The sequence below is a fragment of the Eschrichtius robustus genome, chromosome 16 (genome assembly GCF_028021215.1).
Source record: "Eschrichtius robustus isolate mEscRob2 chromosome 16, mEscRob2.pri, whole genome shotgun sequence".
Taxonomy (NCBI): domain Eukaryota; kingdom Metazoa; phylum Chordata; class Mammalia; order Artiodactyla; family Eschrichtiidae; genus Eschrichtius; species Eschrichtius robustus.
Window position 1 is genome coordinate 14,821,469 of NC_090839.1, and position 16,526 is coordinate 14,837,994.

The 16,526-nt window shown below is 54.9% G+C and overlaps 1 protein-coding gene across 2 annotated transcripts in view; it reads left to right on the plus strand.

The window, feature by feature from the left end:
* Nucleotides 1-16,526, plus strand: part of CDH22 (cadherin 22) — a 70,195-nt gene that overhangs the window by 37,832 nt on the left and 15,837 nt on the right. For both annotated transcript variants that reach the window (XM_068524154.1, XM_068524155.1), the window contains exons 6-7: nucleotides 2,073-2,326; nucleotides 11,130-11,266. In XM_068524154.1, the coding sequence (XP_068380255.1) occupies nucleotides 2,073-2,326; nucleotides 11,130-11,266 (391 nt within the window). The remainder of the gene's footprint in view (nucleotides 1-2,072; nucleotides 2,327-11,129; nucleotides 11,267-16,526) is intronic.

Below are 16,526 nucleotides of genomic sequence, written 5' to 3' on the forward strand. Positions count from 1 at the left end.
CCTCCTCAGCCACTGGCCAGCCTGGGAACCAGAAGCTAAAACAGCAAAGTTAGCAACCCCTAGGGAAAGCGGACGGAGGGCAAATAAAAAAGCAAAAATCCATCTTCCAGGACTTGGTCACAGGCTTGGCAACTCAGGGCTGCGCAGGCCTTTGAGCCTGTCCGCTCCAACCCTGCTGTCCCATGGGAGGTCTAAGTCCCCTGCCCTGGCCCACAAATGGTCACAGGCCTTTGTACATGCCCGGGGATGGAATGCTCACTCCCTACCGTCGTCCAGCTCTTCCTCCTCCCACTCAGCCAGAATCTGTCTCCTTAAATCTGCTCCTATCAGCCCAGGTTCTGCCCTCTGGGGCCCACGAAACATCTGCCCCCCGACGGCCCTTCATTCACTCAATAAGCAAACTCTCTACCTGGCCTGAGGTCTTGAGGATAGAGAAAACTCCCAGTTTCTTCAACAAGGATAATAATATAATACTAATACTTATAATGAGTGTTTACAGTGTGCCAGGAGTCCTTCCACTGCTTTCCGTGTATTAACTCATTTAATCCCTACAACGACCCTCTGAAGTACTATTATTGCCCATTTTATAGATGAGAAACTGAGGCCCTGAGAACTTCAGACATTTGCATCCAAGGTCATGCATCTTACAGAGCAGTTGTAGGGCTATGGGTCCGGGCAGTCTGGCTCCAGGATCCACCCTTTTAAGCATTAAGTGGTTTTCAGTCTTCTGACGTCCATTTGTCCTCACTGTAAGATGAGCCCATTTCACAGATGGGGAACTGGAGGCCCAGAGAAGCCCAGCATCACACAGCAACAGAATCAGGCCCCAAGCCCAGCCTGGGGACCCCAGCACAGCATTTGCTCTCATCCACAGTACTGCCCCTATCCTGCCCCCCCCTCTCCTCCCTGGCTCTTGGGCCCCCCTCCCGCCTGCTCCAGCAGTGGCGCCCGAGGTGCCTCTGTGGAGTCAGTGCTGGCTCAGGGAGCAGAGCCCCCGCCTGATTGATGACCTGGCTCCAGAGCCCATCACTCACTCCCAGGCCAGGCCCGCGCCTGCCTCCCTGCATCCTGATTTCCCAGGCAACAGGATGGAGGAAGGAGGTAGGAGGTAGCCCTTCTTTTTTTTTTTTTTTTTTTTTTCCTGCTGGAGAATGGGGCAGGGGATGGGAGGTTCTGAGAGGAAAGGAGGGTCCCTACACACAGGGCAGGTCTCCAGGAAGGTGGCCCCTGCTGCTCAGATAGCTCCCCCACCATGTAACGGAGGTGCCTGTGGTTCCACCAGTGCAATTTCTCTTTGCTCTAAGGCATTGTCCTTAGGAGGCCAGCACCCATACAGCCATGGAGCTTGTCCATCAGCGGGTCACCCACCAGCACTCTCTGATGAGAAGCAGGGCTCAGCATGGCTTTAGCCAGATCTCTGAGGAAAGCTCTCAGGCAGCCAGGCTTATCAGGCTCAACTCACATTAGCAGCTGCCACCGGTATATACCAGGAACGTGTCATTTAACCCTCCCACCTGAGACCCAGAGAGGCCAAATAGATTGCCTGCAGACACAGAGCCAGTCAGCAGCAGACCCAGTGCCTTTCCTCTCATGGGCCTGGGACTTGGGAGCCGACCTTGGGCAAGTTACAGAGCCTTCTGGGCCTCGATTTCCTTCTGTGTAAAATGTGATGATAATAATAATACAAGCCTCTTTGGGATGTTGTAAAATAGATGAGCCACTATGTTTAGAACACTGGCACATAGTGCTTTGTAAATTAATAAATTAATGCCCCAACCTACTGTGCCCTGTAGCAGGAAGTCTGGGTGTCAGTACTTGACCCTGTGTCCCTGGACAAGACTGTCCCCAGCTGGCCTCACTTTCTCCACCTGTAACCAGAGAGGGTTGGTCTGGGTCTTGGACAGCCGGTTCCGCGGCGCAGCCTGATACTCCGGAGCCCCTGCTGAGTCAACTGTCACCTTGGGCCAGCTCCGCCCTCTCGGGGCCCATCCCCCCTGACTGGGGATCTGTCCGCCTGAAGGTGTTGAGCAGACCCCAACCCACTCACCGGCCCTCTGCTTCCTCCCCACCAGCGCCTGGACTTCGAGTCCCAGCCCGTGCACACCGTGGTCCTGGAGGCGCTCAACAAGTTCGTGGACCCCCGCTTCGCTGACCTGGGCACGTTCCGCGACCAGGCGATCGTGCGCGTGGCCGTGACCGACGTGGACGAGCCCCCCGAGTTCCAGCAGCCCTCCGGCCTCCTGGAGGTACAGGAGGACGCGCAGGTGGGCTCCCTGGTCGGCGTGGTGACAGCGCGGGACCCCGACGCCGCCAACCGGCCCGTCCGGTGAGACCCCCGCCCGGGGCCGACGCCTGCTGCCTGCTACCCCGCCAGCGCCCTCGGACAGACGGCGGGCAGAGGGGGAGGGGGCAGGGCGGGGAGGGGAGGGGGAAAAGATGTTGTGTGGGGAGGGGAGAGAGAGAGATGGACACAGAGATGGAGAGAAACAGGCCGGGAGCCAAGGAGACAAAGCAAACAGGTTAGAGAACAGTCGCAGAGAGACAAGGGACCCAGGATAAGGAGAGAGAACCAGGTGTGACAGACACAGCACAGTGACCTGGGCTCAAGCTCAGTCCTCCACCAAAAAAAAAAGATAATTTCATCCTTTCAGCTTTTCAGGTCAAAAATGTTGAAAACCATCCTCGAGTTCTGTTTTTCTCTCACATCTCCCTCCATCAGCAACCCCTGTGATCTCTGCTTTAAAAACATCAGCAGAATCGGACCATTTCTCACCTCCTCCGCCGCCCTGGTCCAAGCCACCTCTTTCTCCTGCCTGGATTACTGCCTCCTCGCTGGACTCCCTGCTTCTGTCCTCACCCCTCTTCAATCTAGAATGGGCACAGGAGCTAGACTGATCCCATCCAAATGTAAATCAGAGCGTGGCCCTCCTCTGCTTAAAGCCCAACAAATGCACCTCTCGGGCTCAGGATAAAAGCCCAGACCCTCACAATGCCCCCCAGACCCTATGCGGTGTGGCCTCACTGTAACCTCTCAGACACCACCTCCCACTACCCTCCTTCCCTGGTTCACTCTGCTAAGCCACACTGGCCTCCGCCCAGCTCCACAGATACACCCAGCCCGCCTCTACCCCAGGGCCTTTGCAGCTCCTGATCGCTTTGCCTGGAATGTTCTCCCCCTTAATATCCCCATGGTTGGTCCTCTCACTTCCTCCAGGACTTTCCTCAAGCATCACCTTCTCAGTGCAACCTTCCCCAACCACTCTTTCTAAAATGTCAACCCCACCTCAACCTGTCCCCACACTTCGTATCCATTTTCCTTTGTCCTTCATCACCAGCTAACCTGCTACCCATTTTCCTGATGACTTCGTTTGTCCCTCCCCCTAAAAGATAAGCACCAGGAGGGTAGGGATGCATGTCTGTGTTCACGGCTGTATCCTCAGCACCTCACCCACTGCCTAGCGCTCGGTGGACACTCCCTGACGCATGGTGAATGAATGACATGTAAAATCAGAGAAAGACTGAGAAAAGAGAGAGACTCATGGAGGGGTAGCGAGACCAACAATGAGAGGAAGTGACCAGAGAAGGAGGAGAGCCGGTGGAAAGAGGGCAGGAGTAACTAAAGGACAGAGGGACCTACCTGGCACTGTAGGAACAGAGAGAGGAGACTTGGAGAGAAAGCCAGAAAGGGGAAGAAATAGAATCAGACACAGAGAGAGAGGCAGAGCAGGGAGCGGGGCAGGTGGGTGGAGGGGAAGGGATGCTGCGGTACTGTCGGTGTCCCAGGAAGGGTTTGAGAGCTGCAGCGGTTAGGGAGTCCCCGACCGTGGCCCAGGTTGGAAGAATGTCAGATAGAAAGTGACCCAGAGGAGAAGGTCGGGGTGGGGCGGATGGCCATTGTTGGATGGATGGGAAAAAGAGCCTGGAGATTCCTGCTTATTCCCTAAAACGCCTGTTATATAGTCAGTGAATGATCCCTCAGGCAACTATGTACCTAGCTCTGTGCTGAGCATTGGAGAAAGAGGGAAGGGAAGTTACTTTGAGGATCTCTGCATCACATAACTCCAGATGCGTAACATTCCCACCATCATCCGTGTGAATGGCTCAGATTTGTACAGTGCACAGGCTGTGCAACCTTACATGGCAACCCGAGGTGAGGACACAAAGATATCATCCTGCTTAACTACCCATGCGCTTCCAGACTAGGAGCTACCCTCAGGGGTCTAGAAAGACTTCTTGGAGGAGGCAGGAATTGAACTAAGCTGGGTACCTGAGCCTGGTCAGGTATAACTATGAAGAGAAGGCCATTCCCGGTGCAGGCGTATGGAGGCAGGGGAGTGGTAGGTGTGCCTGGAAAAGAGTAGACTGTGATAGCTACAGGAGGCGGAGGGAGATGAGCTAGTGAGAGAAGTCTGACAGGCCTCAAAGGTAGGCCAAGGGGCTCAGACTGGTCCAGAGGTCCAGAATGCCTCCTGGGCTGCCTCCACCCTTCTCAAGGCCAAAACTGCCCTCCACTGCCTCTGAACTCCTCCACCGCCCTTCCATCCCTGCTACTGGTAGGTACAGTCTTTAAACATCCCCATCAGCCTTTGGCTCAGCCCAGACCTCTCCCAGGAGGGCATTATCACCCATGTTTGGCAGGAAACTCAGGCCCAGGGAGGGGAGGAGTTAAGAACCAGCAGTAGGAGCCTCACCCTTGCCCCCCAGGTCCCTGCTTCAGTCTGCCTGGCCCCCTCCTCTCCAGTACCGCTCTCCACACCCCCTCTCAGTCCTCTCCCTCCCGCCCTCCGTTGACTTCCTTTCCCCCCCTGCTTTTATCTGCACTGAAAGGGCCAACTTGGAAACCTGCTCTCACCTCCTTTCATCTCTCTTTGCTGCCTCTTCCCTGGGGCCCCTCAGATGTGGGGGCGGTGAGGAGCTTGAGACAGGTCCAATTTCATACGACAAACATTTACCCAACTCCTCCTCCATGCCCAGCCTTGAGCCAGGCCTGAGATGACTCAGCCAAGGGCAGAGCTGGAGAGGAGCGCCCAGCCCATAGGGGACAGACATGGAAATGGGAGGCCAGAGAAGGGGTCCTCACAGGCCACATGTGCGGCCCAGAGCCCGGCTTATATTCCAGCTCCCCCAGTTCCAAAGGTCTTAGACTCAGTCAGCACCTACGCATTGAGTCATGTCATGTCAGCCACTGATCCAGGAAATGGGGAAACGGTGATAAGACCCAGTCCCTCCCCTCATGGAGTTTGCGGGCGGTTGGAGCGGGGGGGGGGGCAGACAGTCAACAAGTAGCTGTTGAGACATCAGCAAATGGTTAAAAGGGATCATTGCTGATAAGAGCTATGAAGAAAATAGACTACTGTGTAATGGGATAAGGAGGATTGGGGCCACAGGGGCCTACTTTGGCTTAAGTTGTCAAGGAGCTGGCAAATGAGTTCACATCAGAATGATCGGGAGAGAGCCAGCCAAACAAAGATGTGGGGAAGCGCTTTCCAGGTAGAAGGAACAGCAAGTGCAAAGGTCCAGAGGCAGGAACAAGCTTAGTGCGTTCCTGGAAATGAAGTGGTATCCTGGGAAATTTTGCCTAGCATAGTAGTAGGCACCTGGGAAATACAGAAATACAGATGTACAGAGTGATTTTTCTGAGTGCTGCACTGGAGAGAGTGGAAAATGCCTCATACTGTGGCGTTTGGCCCTCAGAATGTTAACTCATTCTACAGATGAAGAAACTGAGGGTCTGAGAGGAGAAGTGACTCTCCCAGTGTCACTCGGCCTGAAAGGGGAAGGGATGAGATTTAACCCATGATTGTCTGCTTCTTTTGTCCAGCCTCCTGCCATTTCACTCCGGCTTCTGACTCTCTTTTTAGTTAGAACTATTTCCAACCTTACACTGTGCCCTTCCCTGTGCGTGAGGCCCAGAGAGTCAGATGGGGGCGATGGGAAGGCTGGGGCCCCGTGTGAGTGAATCTAGTGACAGACCTAAGCCTGAGTGGGCTGAGGCAGGGGCTAAGGACTAAGGAGCTCCAAGCAGGGGCAAGGACTCTGGGCACCAAGGAGGGATGGCCCCCAAGCAAGGATGAAGAGGACGAGGTTGGAATGGGAGGACAGCACTCCAGGGTAGAGTGATAGTGAGGGCCTGGTGGCAGGAACAGAATCATAGAGCCAGGAGGTTAAGTTCAGGGGCAGGGAGGTCAGCTGGATGAGCTCACTTGAGGTGGGTGGGCTGGAGATGAGGTCAGGGGGGCACTTGGGGACAAGCTGTGAAGGGCCTTGAATGTCAGATGAAGGTGTGGGACTTTATCCCTAGGCAGTGGGAAGTCTTGGAAGGCTTTTGAGAGGAGGAGGAGAGGGCTCAGATGGGCCCATGTCTGGATTAGGCAGCCTTGCAGATAGACCAGCTGTTTATCAGCCCAGCCCCAGCCCTACCAGCCCCAGCGCCCTCATGAGTCTTCCTTGAATGCCAAAAACAGGAAAGCCCACACCGGACCAGAGAGAGAGCGAACACTTCACTTCCTCCCAGCAGTCCACAGTGGGGTGCAGCAGAAAGTACATGCACTTTAGAATCATGAATCCTAGCTCAGTTGTAGAATTGTGGGAAAATCACTGCACCCACTCCAAGCCTCAGTTTTCCCATCTCTAAAATGGGTGTCATGGTAGTTCTTGCCTCATTCATTTATTCAAAAAAATAGGTACTAAATGTCTATCATGGACCAGGTTCTATGCTCGGTGGTCCTGGGATTGGAGGGAGGATTAAGTGTTTGGTACATAACAGGTCCTCAGGAAATGAACATTACCATTTTCCTCGGTGCTCTGTACACCTGTTTCTCCCCTTCATTCTGCAACCAGAACTAACCACACACAAATTTCTAGGTGTCATGTGCAGGCTTTGAGTGTGTGCTTTAAAAGGGTTAGGGGGAGGGGAAAGAGTCGAAGACAGAATGGGGTGAGCAGAGAAGAATCCCTGGGTCAGGGGAGCAGCCCCTTTTGCATCTGAAGAGTTTCCCCCACTAGTAGCTCAGGTGGGGGCCGCATCATTCAGCCTGCTGCGTGTACACGTGTACATACACGAGCCCGGACACAGGAGCACCGGGCAGCCTGGATACAGGAGCACCGGGCAGCCTGGATACACATGAATCTGCAGATTTTCATATTTATCATGCCTGTGTGAGCTATATATGCACATATTTATGTGGAGAAAACCCACATGGGCACTCAAGGCAGGAAGAAGTACCCTCCCCACTTCTCTCACCCTGACCTTGACAACAGCAGTGTTTTGTGCTGTTCCCAAGGTGTGGGAGCACCCACAGGTATACCTGGCTGGTCCTGAGGAGGGTGCTCTTAGTTAGATCTGGGAATCTGGACAGACAGACATGGCTTGGGAATTTGGCTCTGCCACTAACCAGCCCTTTTGACCCAGGGCAAGGCACCTGGCTTCTCTGAGCCTCAGTTTCCTCATGTGTAAAATGGCAGCGGCAGTGATGACGGTTATCTGCAAGGACTGGAGGAGCTCGTGCATGTGAAGCCCTTACACAGGCCTGTCACAAAGTCTTGCTGAGCAAATAAAAATAAGAGCTAATCCATACGTCATGTGGTAGGTGCCCAGCGCTGTTAAAAGTGTTTTATTGGTGTTGTATTGGTAGTACTTGTCTAATCCTCACAACCACCCTGTGAGGTAGGTATTATTATTAGTGCCATTTCTAAGAGGGAACCAAAGACCAGAGAGGTTAAGTGACTTGCTCAGGGTCACACAGCTAGGTTTCAAACCTAGCCAGATGGCCACCAGATCCGCACTCCTGACCGTCATTCCCAGGCTTTCTTTGCACGTGTGCACACGCACACACACACTAGCAGACACATACCCACACTCTGTCACTGCACTCTTCTACCCACACCTGCTGCTGTTCCCCTTCCTGCCCTCCAGATCCTGGCTGACCAAATGAGAAGTAGGACAGTGAGAACTGGGCAGAACCTTCTAGACCACAGATGCCTCCTGTCCTTCTCAGACCGCTGGCAATGCTGCCATGTCCATACATGGTGCCTCCCACCCCCAGGCACGCAGACCACACACTGGGTTGAAGGGTCACCTGTGTCCCCCTTACCAGACATTTCGGAACGCTCATTAGAATAACAATAGTTCTCACTCAGGGAGTCATTTTCCTGGAACCCAACTAGGCACCTATCCCCTAGCTAGGCACTTAATCCTCCCAACCACTTGCAAGGTGGGAGTAAAATCGGTTCCATTTTGCTGAAAATTAAGGCTCAGAGATGAAGTGACTTGTCTGGGGACATCGTGGAGCCAGACCCAGGGCTGAGCGGCTGCCTCTTGTACCTTCCAACTGCAACACAGCGTCACACACAGTTTCCACCCACAACACAGACACACAACTCTTGCACCTACACGTGAGGGATACACGAGCATCCCCCACTGCCCCCACGTCTGCCAGGCCACACTCCTTGCCACACACCACGCCCTCCACCCCTCCCTCCCAGTCACTCACTGGCTCCCTGAGCTGGAACAAAGCCACCTGGGCTCGGCAGCCACACTGACCTGCAGCCCCAAGTCTTTAGCTGGTTAATGGAGGCTCCCCGCGGCTCCCGCCCCATGGCCTTGGGAACAGCTGCCTCCACTTAGATTCCAGCCCCCCCCCCACTTCCCCTCCAGGAGGGAACAAAAAAGAATAAGTGGGAGAAGGAGGACGAGGAGGAGGGAGAAGAGAGCAAACAGGTCTGAGCCGAGAGGGGAGGAGAAACAAGAAGGCGCTGGGCATCCTCCCACCAGCCCGGCCTCACGCCCAGCCCTGCCCAGGTGATCAGGAGCCCCAGGCTATGTCATGCTCCTGGACTCACTTCTCCCACCTGTAAAATCAGGAGGAGGTCTCCACGGTTCCTTCCAGCTGAGCTGACACTACTCAGAGTCTGGTTCTACCTCCTTTGGACCCAAACATCCGACAGGCCAGGCTTGGGGCAAAGGCAACCTGAGGCTCCATGCATTGCCACTTTGGATGGTTCAATGCGCTAGAAAGAACTCTGGGTGTAGAGGCCCATATTGGGGTACAGATTCCAATTCTGTGACAGTCCCTGTGCAACCTTGGGCAGGGTTATCACTAGCCCGTATGGCACCTTTCGTAAATAAGAAAAAAGTAGCCTTTTGAGAAGATGCTGCCTGGGCTAGGACACATGGCTGGGCAAGCAGAACACTGGCTGGACTTCACCCCCACTTCCCCTCTTCAGCCTGGTAACTCTGTGCAGGACACAACCTGCACAACCATACTTGGCAGCCCTAAGCTCGGCAAGTTTCCTCTCTGAGCCTCAGTGTCTCCATCTGCAAAATGGGGTGAGATCGCATCAGCCTCACAAGATGCCAGGCAGGGAGGGACGTCGTCTGTCTTGTTTGCCATTTTATCCCCAGGGCCTAGCACATAGCAGCACAGAGAAGGCACTCAGTTAATGTTTAGGCATAAAGGAACGAAGGGAGGGATGGCTGGAGGAAAAGTAAGCTACAAACTGCTAAGTGCTATACCGGTGAGAGGAATTGTCATCTTGGATCTGAACCTCCCCACACACTTTCACCCAGGTCAGGAGGACCCAGGCTGATCAGGGCCAAGGAGAATATAGGCTTAGCAGCTTAGGGACAGGAAGGGGCAATAAACTAGGGACTCAGGAGATGGGCTGTAATGCCCACTACACCCACGTGCCCAGGCCTTCTCAGTTTGACACGAGCCTCCGCTTCCACTACAACAGTGAATATGAAAAGAATAAGGGCTGTCACCTCTGCCCAGCTCCATGAATTACCTCCTCTAACCCACACCAGTGTGAGGTGAGTATGAATCACCCTATTTTCCAGACAACCAAACAGAGGCCAAAGAGGTCCAGTGACTTGTCCAAGGTCACACAGGTGGAATAAGAAGCAGAGGATTCAAAGCCAGCTCCAGCTGCTCCCAGATCTGTGCAGTCCCACTGGACATCATTATCCCCATTCAACAGATGAGGAAACTGAGGCCCAGAGAGGTTTGGTAATGCAGCCAAGGCCCCACTGAAGGGTCATCTCAGGGCTTCGGGTTCCCACAGAGGGTGTTTCTGGTATCCTCAGTTTCCCTGCTCTGGAAGATGGGGGAAGGGCCCCTTCTGCTGGTGGAAGCGGGGAGGGGCGCCCCGCTGGGGCGGAGCCCCGCCCCACCACGCTCCTTTGTCCCCGCTTCACAAAGAGCCCTTGCTAGGCATTAGGGGCCTTCGTCGGCCGCGCAGCCTGGCGGCGCCCCCTCCCGCATTATCAGCGCCGGGAAGCGGCGGACAGAGCTGGCGGGGCCTTTCTGGGCCGCCGCCGCCCGAGACATGTGTTGGACACGGGCCTTTCAGGCCTGGAGCAGCCGCACAAAGGCCGGGGAAGAAGGCGGAACAAAGGGCTTTTTCACGCGGCAACTAAAAAGCCGCAGATTAGCACGGGCGTGCTACACTGGCCGGGAGGGGCCGGCGGCCATCCCCCCAGATCCCTTCCCGCCGCCTCCGCTCAGCCCGTGTGCCCTGTCTGGGGCCTCCGGAGAGCCTCAGAGCTACAGAGCCGACCCACTCTCTCCTGCTCAAAATCCCGCTTGGCGCCCCAGGACACTCAGCCCCCTGAATTCTGCACTCTGCCTGTTCTGATGCCTCCTCCTCCCCACTTCCCAGTTCTGGCCGTTTTTGCACCATTTGCCATTCCCTAAGTAATTCTCACCCGTACGGTTCTCACCCGCCCTTTGCAGCTTCTGTTTCCCCTGCCTGGAATGCCGTCCTGTCCCTTTCTCAAGCCCAGCTCTAGGGTCACCTCTTACGGAAAGATAGGAATCAAATACCCCGCGAGTGCTAACTCTATGCTGGGCCCTTTGCCTTCTTCCAGCCCTCACAACGACCGTGGGACGCAAATCATTAGCCCCATTACCCAGCTGAGGAAACTGAGGCTCAGAAAGCTTGAGGGCTGCCCATGGTCACATGGCAGGTACCCAGTGCAGCTGAGATGCAAACTCAGATCCGTTTCCACTCCTCTGCTTCTTGTGTCTCCCAGGCAGGTGGTTCCTCTTTTGGGGTAGGATGGAGGGACATGGGCACAGGCTCCACTGGCACCAGGGCACCTTCAATCAGCCCCGCCCTGCCTCCCTCAGGTACGCCATTGACCGCGACTCAGATTTGGACCAGATTTTTGATATCGATGCGGACACGGGCGCCATCGTAACCGGCAAGGGGCTGGACCGAGAGACTGCCGGCTGGCACAACATCACTGTGCTGGCCATGGAGGCGGGTGAGCCAGGGGGCGGGGCGAATATGGGAGGGAGGGGCGATGGCTGAGGGGTGGAGCTGGGGCGGGGCAAAGCCCAGGGAGGAGGGGCCAAAGAGTAAGAAACTGGGCAAAGCTGGGGTGGGGCAGTGGTCAGCAGAAGCTGACCCGCAGGAACAAAGATCTGGGAAGGTTCCCAAGCCAAAAAATCAGGGCCAGTCTCGGGTCTGGCTTTCTTACCTCAGCATTTATTGAGCACCTGCTACACACCAATCCCTTTTTTAGAGGCTAGGGATACAGCCCTGAACAAGATAGAAAAACTCCTTTCTCCATGGGGTAGAGCTAGACCATCAACAAACTGAGAGAAAGGGTGTACGCATGTCAGCTGATGCTAAGTGCTAACAAGAAACTGGGAAAGAAGAAAGCAGAGGAAGGGGATCGGGAGGGGATTGTTTCTCTTAGGGGAAGGCCTCTCTGAAAAGGAGACATTTCAACAGAGAGCTCAGTAAAGTGAGGGAGTCATGCCGCCGTCAGAGGGAAGAGTGTTCCAAGGAGAGGGAACAGCCAGTGCAAAGGGCCTGAGGTAGTAGTTTGCCTAGCGTTGGAGGAACAGCAAGGAGAACAGTGTGGTTGGTGAGGGGCAAAGTGGTCAGCCATTGCAAGGTTTTTGGACTTGACTCCAAATGAGGTGGGAGTCACTGGGGGGTGTTGAGTAGAGGAGGGAGGTTGCTTGACATGATACCTCTGGCTGCTGCATTGCGAATAGACTGGGAGCTCTGAGGAGGGGCGGGGGCGTGGAGGGGGAACAGGGGCTCAGCCAGAAGTTACATGCGACAGTGCCCAGAAGATGAGACAGTGGCCTGGCCCAGGATGATTAGCCATGTTAATGGTGAGACGTGGTCAGCTTTGGGAGACAGGCTGAAGACAGAGCCCACAGGACCTGCTGATGGGATGGTACAGAGGAGAGATAGAGAGGAGTCAAGGATGACTCCAAGGTGCTTGGCCTGAGTTTCTGGAAGTGTGTGTGTGTGTGTGTGAGAGACACGCAATTTGGCGCAGCTGGAGAGGAGTGTGAGCCGAGAGAGAAAGAGGGGGCCCTGGGACATGGGGTCCAGACAAGTCAGGCCGTGGAGGTGAGGAGCTAAGAGCGTGGAGGGTCACGGCACCCCGGGAGTGGGGAGAGGGCAGTTCTAGGCCTCCTCCACAACCAAAGCAATGCTGCCGCTGCCCCTGCCTGGACCTGCTCTGCAAGCTCCCCCGCCCTGTCAGCTCTCCAGGTCTCAGGAGCCAGCAAAGCCTCCAGGAAGCAGTGGTGACAACAGGAATACTCAGAGTCTCTGAGCCTTGGGTGGGGTGGGCGCCATTCAAACTCCCCTCTGCATACCTCGGCCCCAAGCCCCTCCTGCCCCTTCGAGGCCTCCTGGTGGCCTTCCTCCTCCTCCTCCTCCTCCTCCTCCTGCTGGTGCCTCCCACTTCCCAGGCCCCACCAGCCCATTCCAGCCAAGGAAGTCCCTAGGCTGAAGTTCCCTTCGTCTCTTTCAAATTCGGTTTAAAAGAAAATACAAAGCTGGCTCAAACCTCAGGGCCTGCAGCTCCCGAGCCTTTGAATCCACTTCTCCACCGCATGAAAGGGAAATAACAAAGGTGGCTGGAGAGGAAGTGGTGGCTAGACTGGAAAGAAGACAGCTCCCCCTCCTTACCTCCCTGAACCTGCCCCTTGGGCAACCATGGGGACTGGCCCAGCTGCTGGGCAGAGATGCCTCCTCTCCCTACCCCCAGATACATCTCCTCTACCAGCTGTCACACCACCCAAAGGCCCACCACTAGCAAGGCCGTTCTGGGGTTAAGCATTGTGCTTCTACCCAGCGAGTCTCTTTCAGAAAGCAGCTAGAGCCACATACGAAGTCTGCAGTGCTGCCGTTTCACAGGAGAGAGCGTGTCCGGGGGACTGTCCCCCACAAACATTTTACAATGTTTACCTAATAGCTACTGAGCTCCATGCTTTCTAACACGTACTTTATTGATCATGATCTGTTACAGAGCAGCACCCATTTTACTGATGGGAAAATCGAGGCTCAGATCATTAGGAGGTTTGTCCAAGGACGTGCGGTGGCAGAACCGGGATTTGGACCAAGTGTTCCCGGTTTCCTCCACAGCTTTGCTACGTGGCCTCCCTTTTCCTGGTACTCTGCTCTCGGGACCCCACCCCAAGCCCCAACCCTCCCCAGCAATTGAGCTGGGGAAGGAGATGAGTCTCTGCAAGGAAGGGACTGGTCGCTGGGCTAGAGATCACTCCCCTCTGAGCTGCAATTCACAACCCCTGCCCAACCCTCACCGAGGATATTAATCAATGGGAAAATGAAAGGTTCCCACTTCACAGTGCTGGTGGGAGGATTAAATAGGATAATACATGGAAAGAACTTAGCCTAGTACTTAGCTCTCAGTTAATGGTATCTATCGATCTTGACTCTGTGCACTTGGCTTAAGCACCAGCTCTGTGCCAGGCACTTTACAATGCTGTGCTCATCGAATCGTCCCACCTATCAGGTGTTGATTCTGCCGTTATCCCCAGTGTGTGGATGAGGAAACTAAGACTCAGAGAGGTGAAGTCATTTGTCCAAATTCCCGGCGCAAGCCTGTCTGACTGCACAGCCCGCTGTCACCCAGATGCCCCTCAAGTCATATGTCTTTGGTGCTAGGCACGAAGCCAGGAGTGTCGCAAATAATCCACCCACTCCGGCTTCTTGCCATCTCTGTGAGACAAGGACAAATTATTATCCCCACTTTACAGCCAAGGAAATAGAGGCTCAGGAAGGAACAGCGATGGCCCCGAAGTCACAGAGCAAGTCCATGCAGGGCCAGGGCTCCCAGCAGCCAGCCGGGACCCCAAGTGCAACACCCGTGCCTTCCTGCTGAAACATCCATTTGGCTTCCTCAGAAACAGGGCATGGTGGTGGGGTCACGGTGCCCCGCCTGCTCCAGGTGTAACAAACATGAGGTGACAAGAATCAGAGGGGAAATATTTATACACAGCAGCTGAGCTTTGCCAGCACCTCAGAGGATGCGGCACTCAGCCGGGAGCAGCCACCTGTCACACCGGATTACCTCAAAGACTCCCAAACCACTTAGTATGCCGGCTCCCCCCTCCCCAAACTTCTGAGTCATCCATTCTGCCCATGCAGGCGCTCCTTCCACTGACATTATCTTTAACGTTTTGTAATCATGAAATATTAATGACCGATATTGAATTTAAAGTACAATTTGTGTCTGAATCCTTCAGTGGAAAGGGCAGTTGTAAAGCGACAGTCTTCAAAGAGATGGCGGGGTGGAGGGGAGAGACTTGGAAAGCCAGTGCTGGAGTGGGTGGTGCCAGGGGGCTGCATCCGGCCCCCCTCTTCCAGGCCCTAAGCCGGTCTGGAGGGGTGGTCTCTAGCTGCCCCGGACAGCAAAGAGTTAACCAGATTAGCTAGAGCTTCCCCATCTGGGTCACCCCAGGCCAAGTCACAGTTTTACAGCCCCCTGATTTTTTCCTTCATACCACAGAGCACGCTTTATGATTTATATATGCATTTGTGTGTGTGCTTAGTTAATCTCTCTTCCCCGGGAAACAATACCTTCCATGAGGGCAGGGTCTCATCTGTATCTGTAGCATTCACACCGGGCCTGGCACTCAGTAGGTGTGTATAAACATTTCCTGAATGGATGGATAAATGGGCTTGCCCGCCCAGTTAGGAAGGCAGGGCGACATGATGGAGAAAAACTGCTTCTAGTGGCATGGCTCCCAGCTGTGAGTTTGGGCAGTCGTTTCCCCTCTTCTTGCTTTAGTTTTCTCATCTATTAAATGGTACCGTATTGGATAGCTATAAGGATAATAACTCTATTGTTAACTATTAATAACAGTGGCTTCTATTTATTTGAAGCTCACAATATACCAGATATTGTGCTGAATGCTTTATATAAAGTGTCTGCTGAGGGCTTCTTGTCACCCACCTGCTCCGGGCACTGGGATCTGGTGATAAAAAGTCTTGGCCACTGACCTCAGGAGTTCACAGGTGGGCAGAGAGAGACACATCAACTGTCAGTGGCAACGCAGAGTGCAAGGAAGGGGGCGGTGGGCATTCAGGAGGTGTAGCCAGGGACTTGCCCCCCTAGAGGAGAAGGCAAGAGACTTTCCCAGAGGAGGGGACATCTGAGTTGGGTCTCAAAGGCTAAGGAAAGGGGGTTTGGGAGCTCCCAGCAGAAAGAGCCCCACATGCTCAGGCCTGGAGCCTTGGCTGGCAGAAAGACCCCTGTCCATTCTGAGAATGGAGAGACTGGTGTGGCCAGAGGCTGGAGCCAGAGAATGGCTGGAGTAGGTGGGGTGAGGTGAGTGTGCAGAAGCTCACTGGGCCTCTACAGGAAGGACTTCAGATGTCCTGTGAGCAGCCGGACATCTCCTGGAGACGACAGGGAGCCAGTGCAGGCTTTAGAGCAGAAGAGGAAGATGGTCAGATGTGCAGTCCCCAGCGTTCACTCGGGTTGGTGGGGGAGGGCGGACGGGAGCGGGGCAGCCCGGAGCAGGCAACAGATGGGAGACTGTCAGGAAGACTCGGGCTTGGACATGTGCTGAGAGCGCAGGGCAGGGTGGGGACGGGCAGGAGGAAGTGCCAGGGAGGCTGACTGTGGTGCCATCTGGGGAAGAGGCCTGGCACAGCCCTGCATGGAAGGGGTTGCTTCAGAAGGCAGTGAGCTCCCCGTCACCAGAGGTGTGTAAATGAGGCCTGGGTTCCTCTTGGATTGGGTAACTCCCGAGATCCTGTGCCACCTAGGTACTTAACAGATGCCACCAGGAACAAAGATTTTTGTGATGTCCATGGAGTCTCATAAGACAGCCCAGAGTATCAGGACCAACTCAGCCCTAGGGACGAAAACTTTCTCCCACCCCACCCCCCAATTTCAGGGCCCCTTTTTTACCCAGAAGTCCTCCTGCACCCTTCAGAGGACCAAACATCCCCACCCCAACAAGGTCAAACTTCCAATCTCCAGGTGGAAGCCAAACAGATAATCAAAGAAACAGAGAAGGGCACCCTAACCTCATGCTCCCACTGGAGGTGAGTGGGGACGGGGCAGGGAGTGCGAGGCGACCGCCCCTGGCAGCCCTGACACCCCTCCCCTGGAGCACTCCCGCCTGCTCACCCAGCCCCCCTCGCCGTCCTGCCTGCTTGTCTTGGCCAGCTTGTAATTGGGATGATAAATCTTCCTGCCCAGCTGGCCAGCGCTAATCAGAGCCTGGTGTTTGGATGCA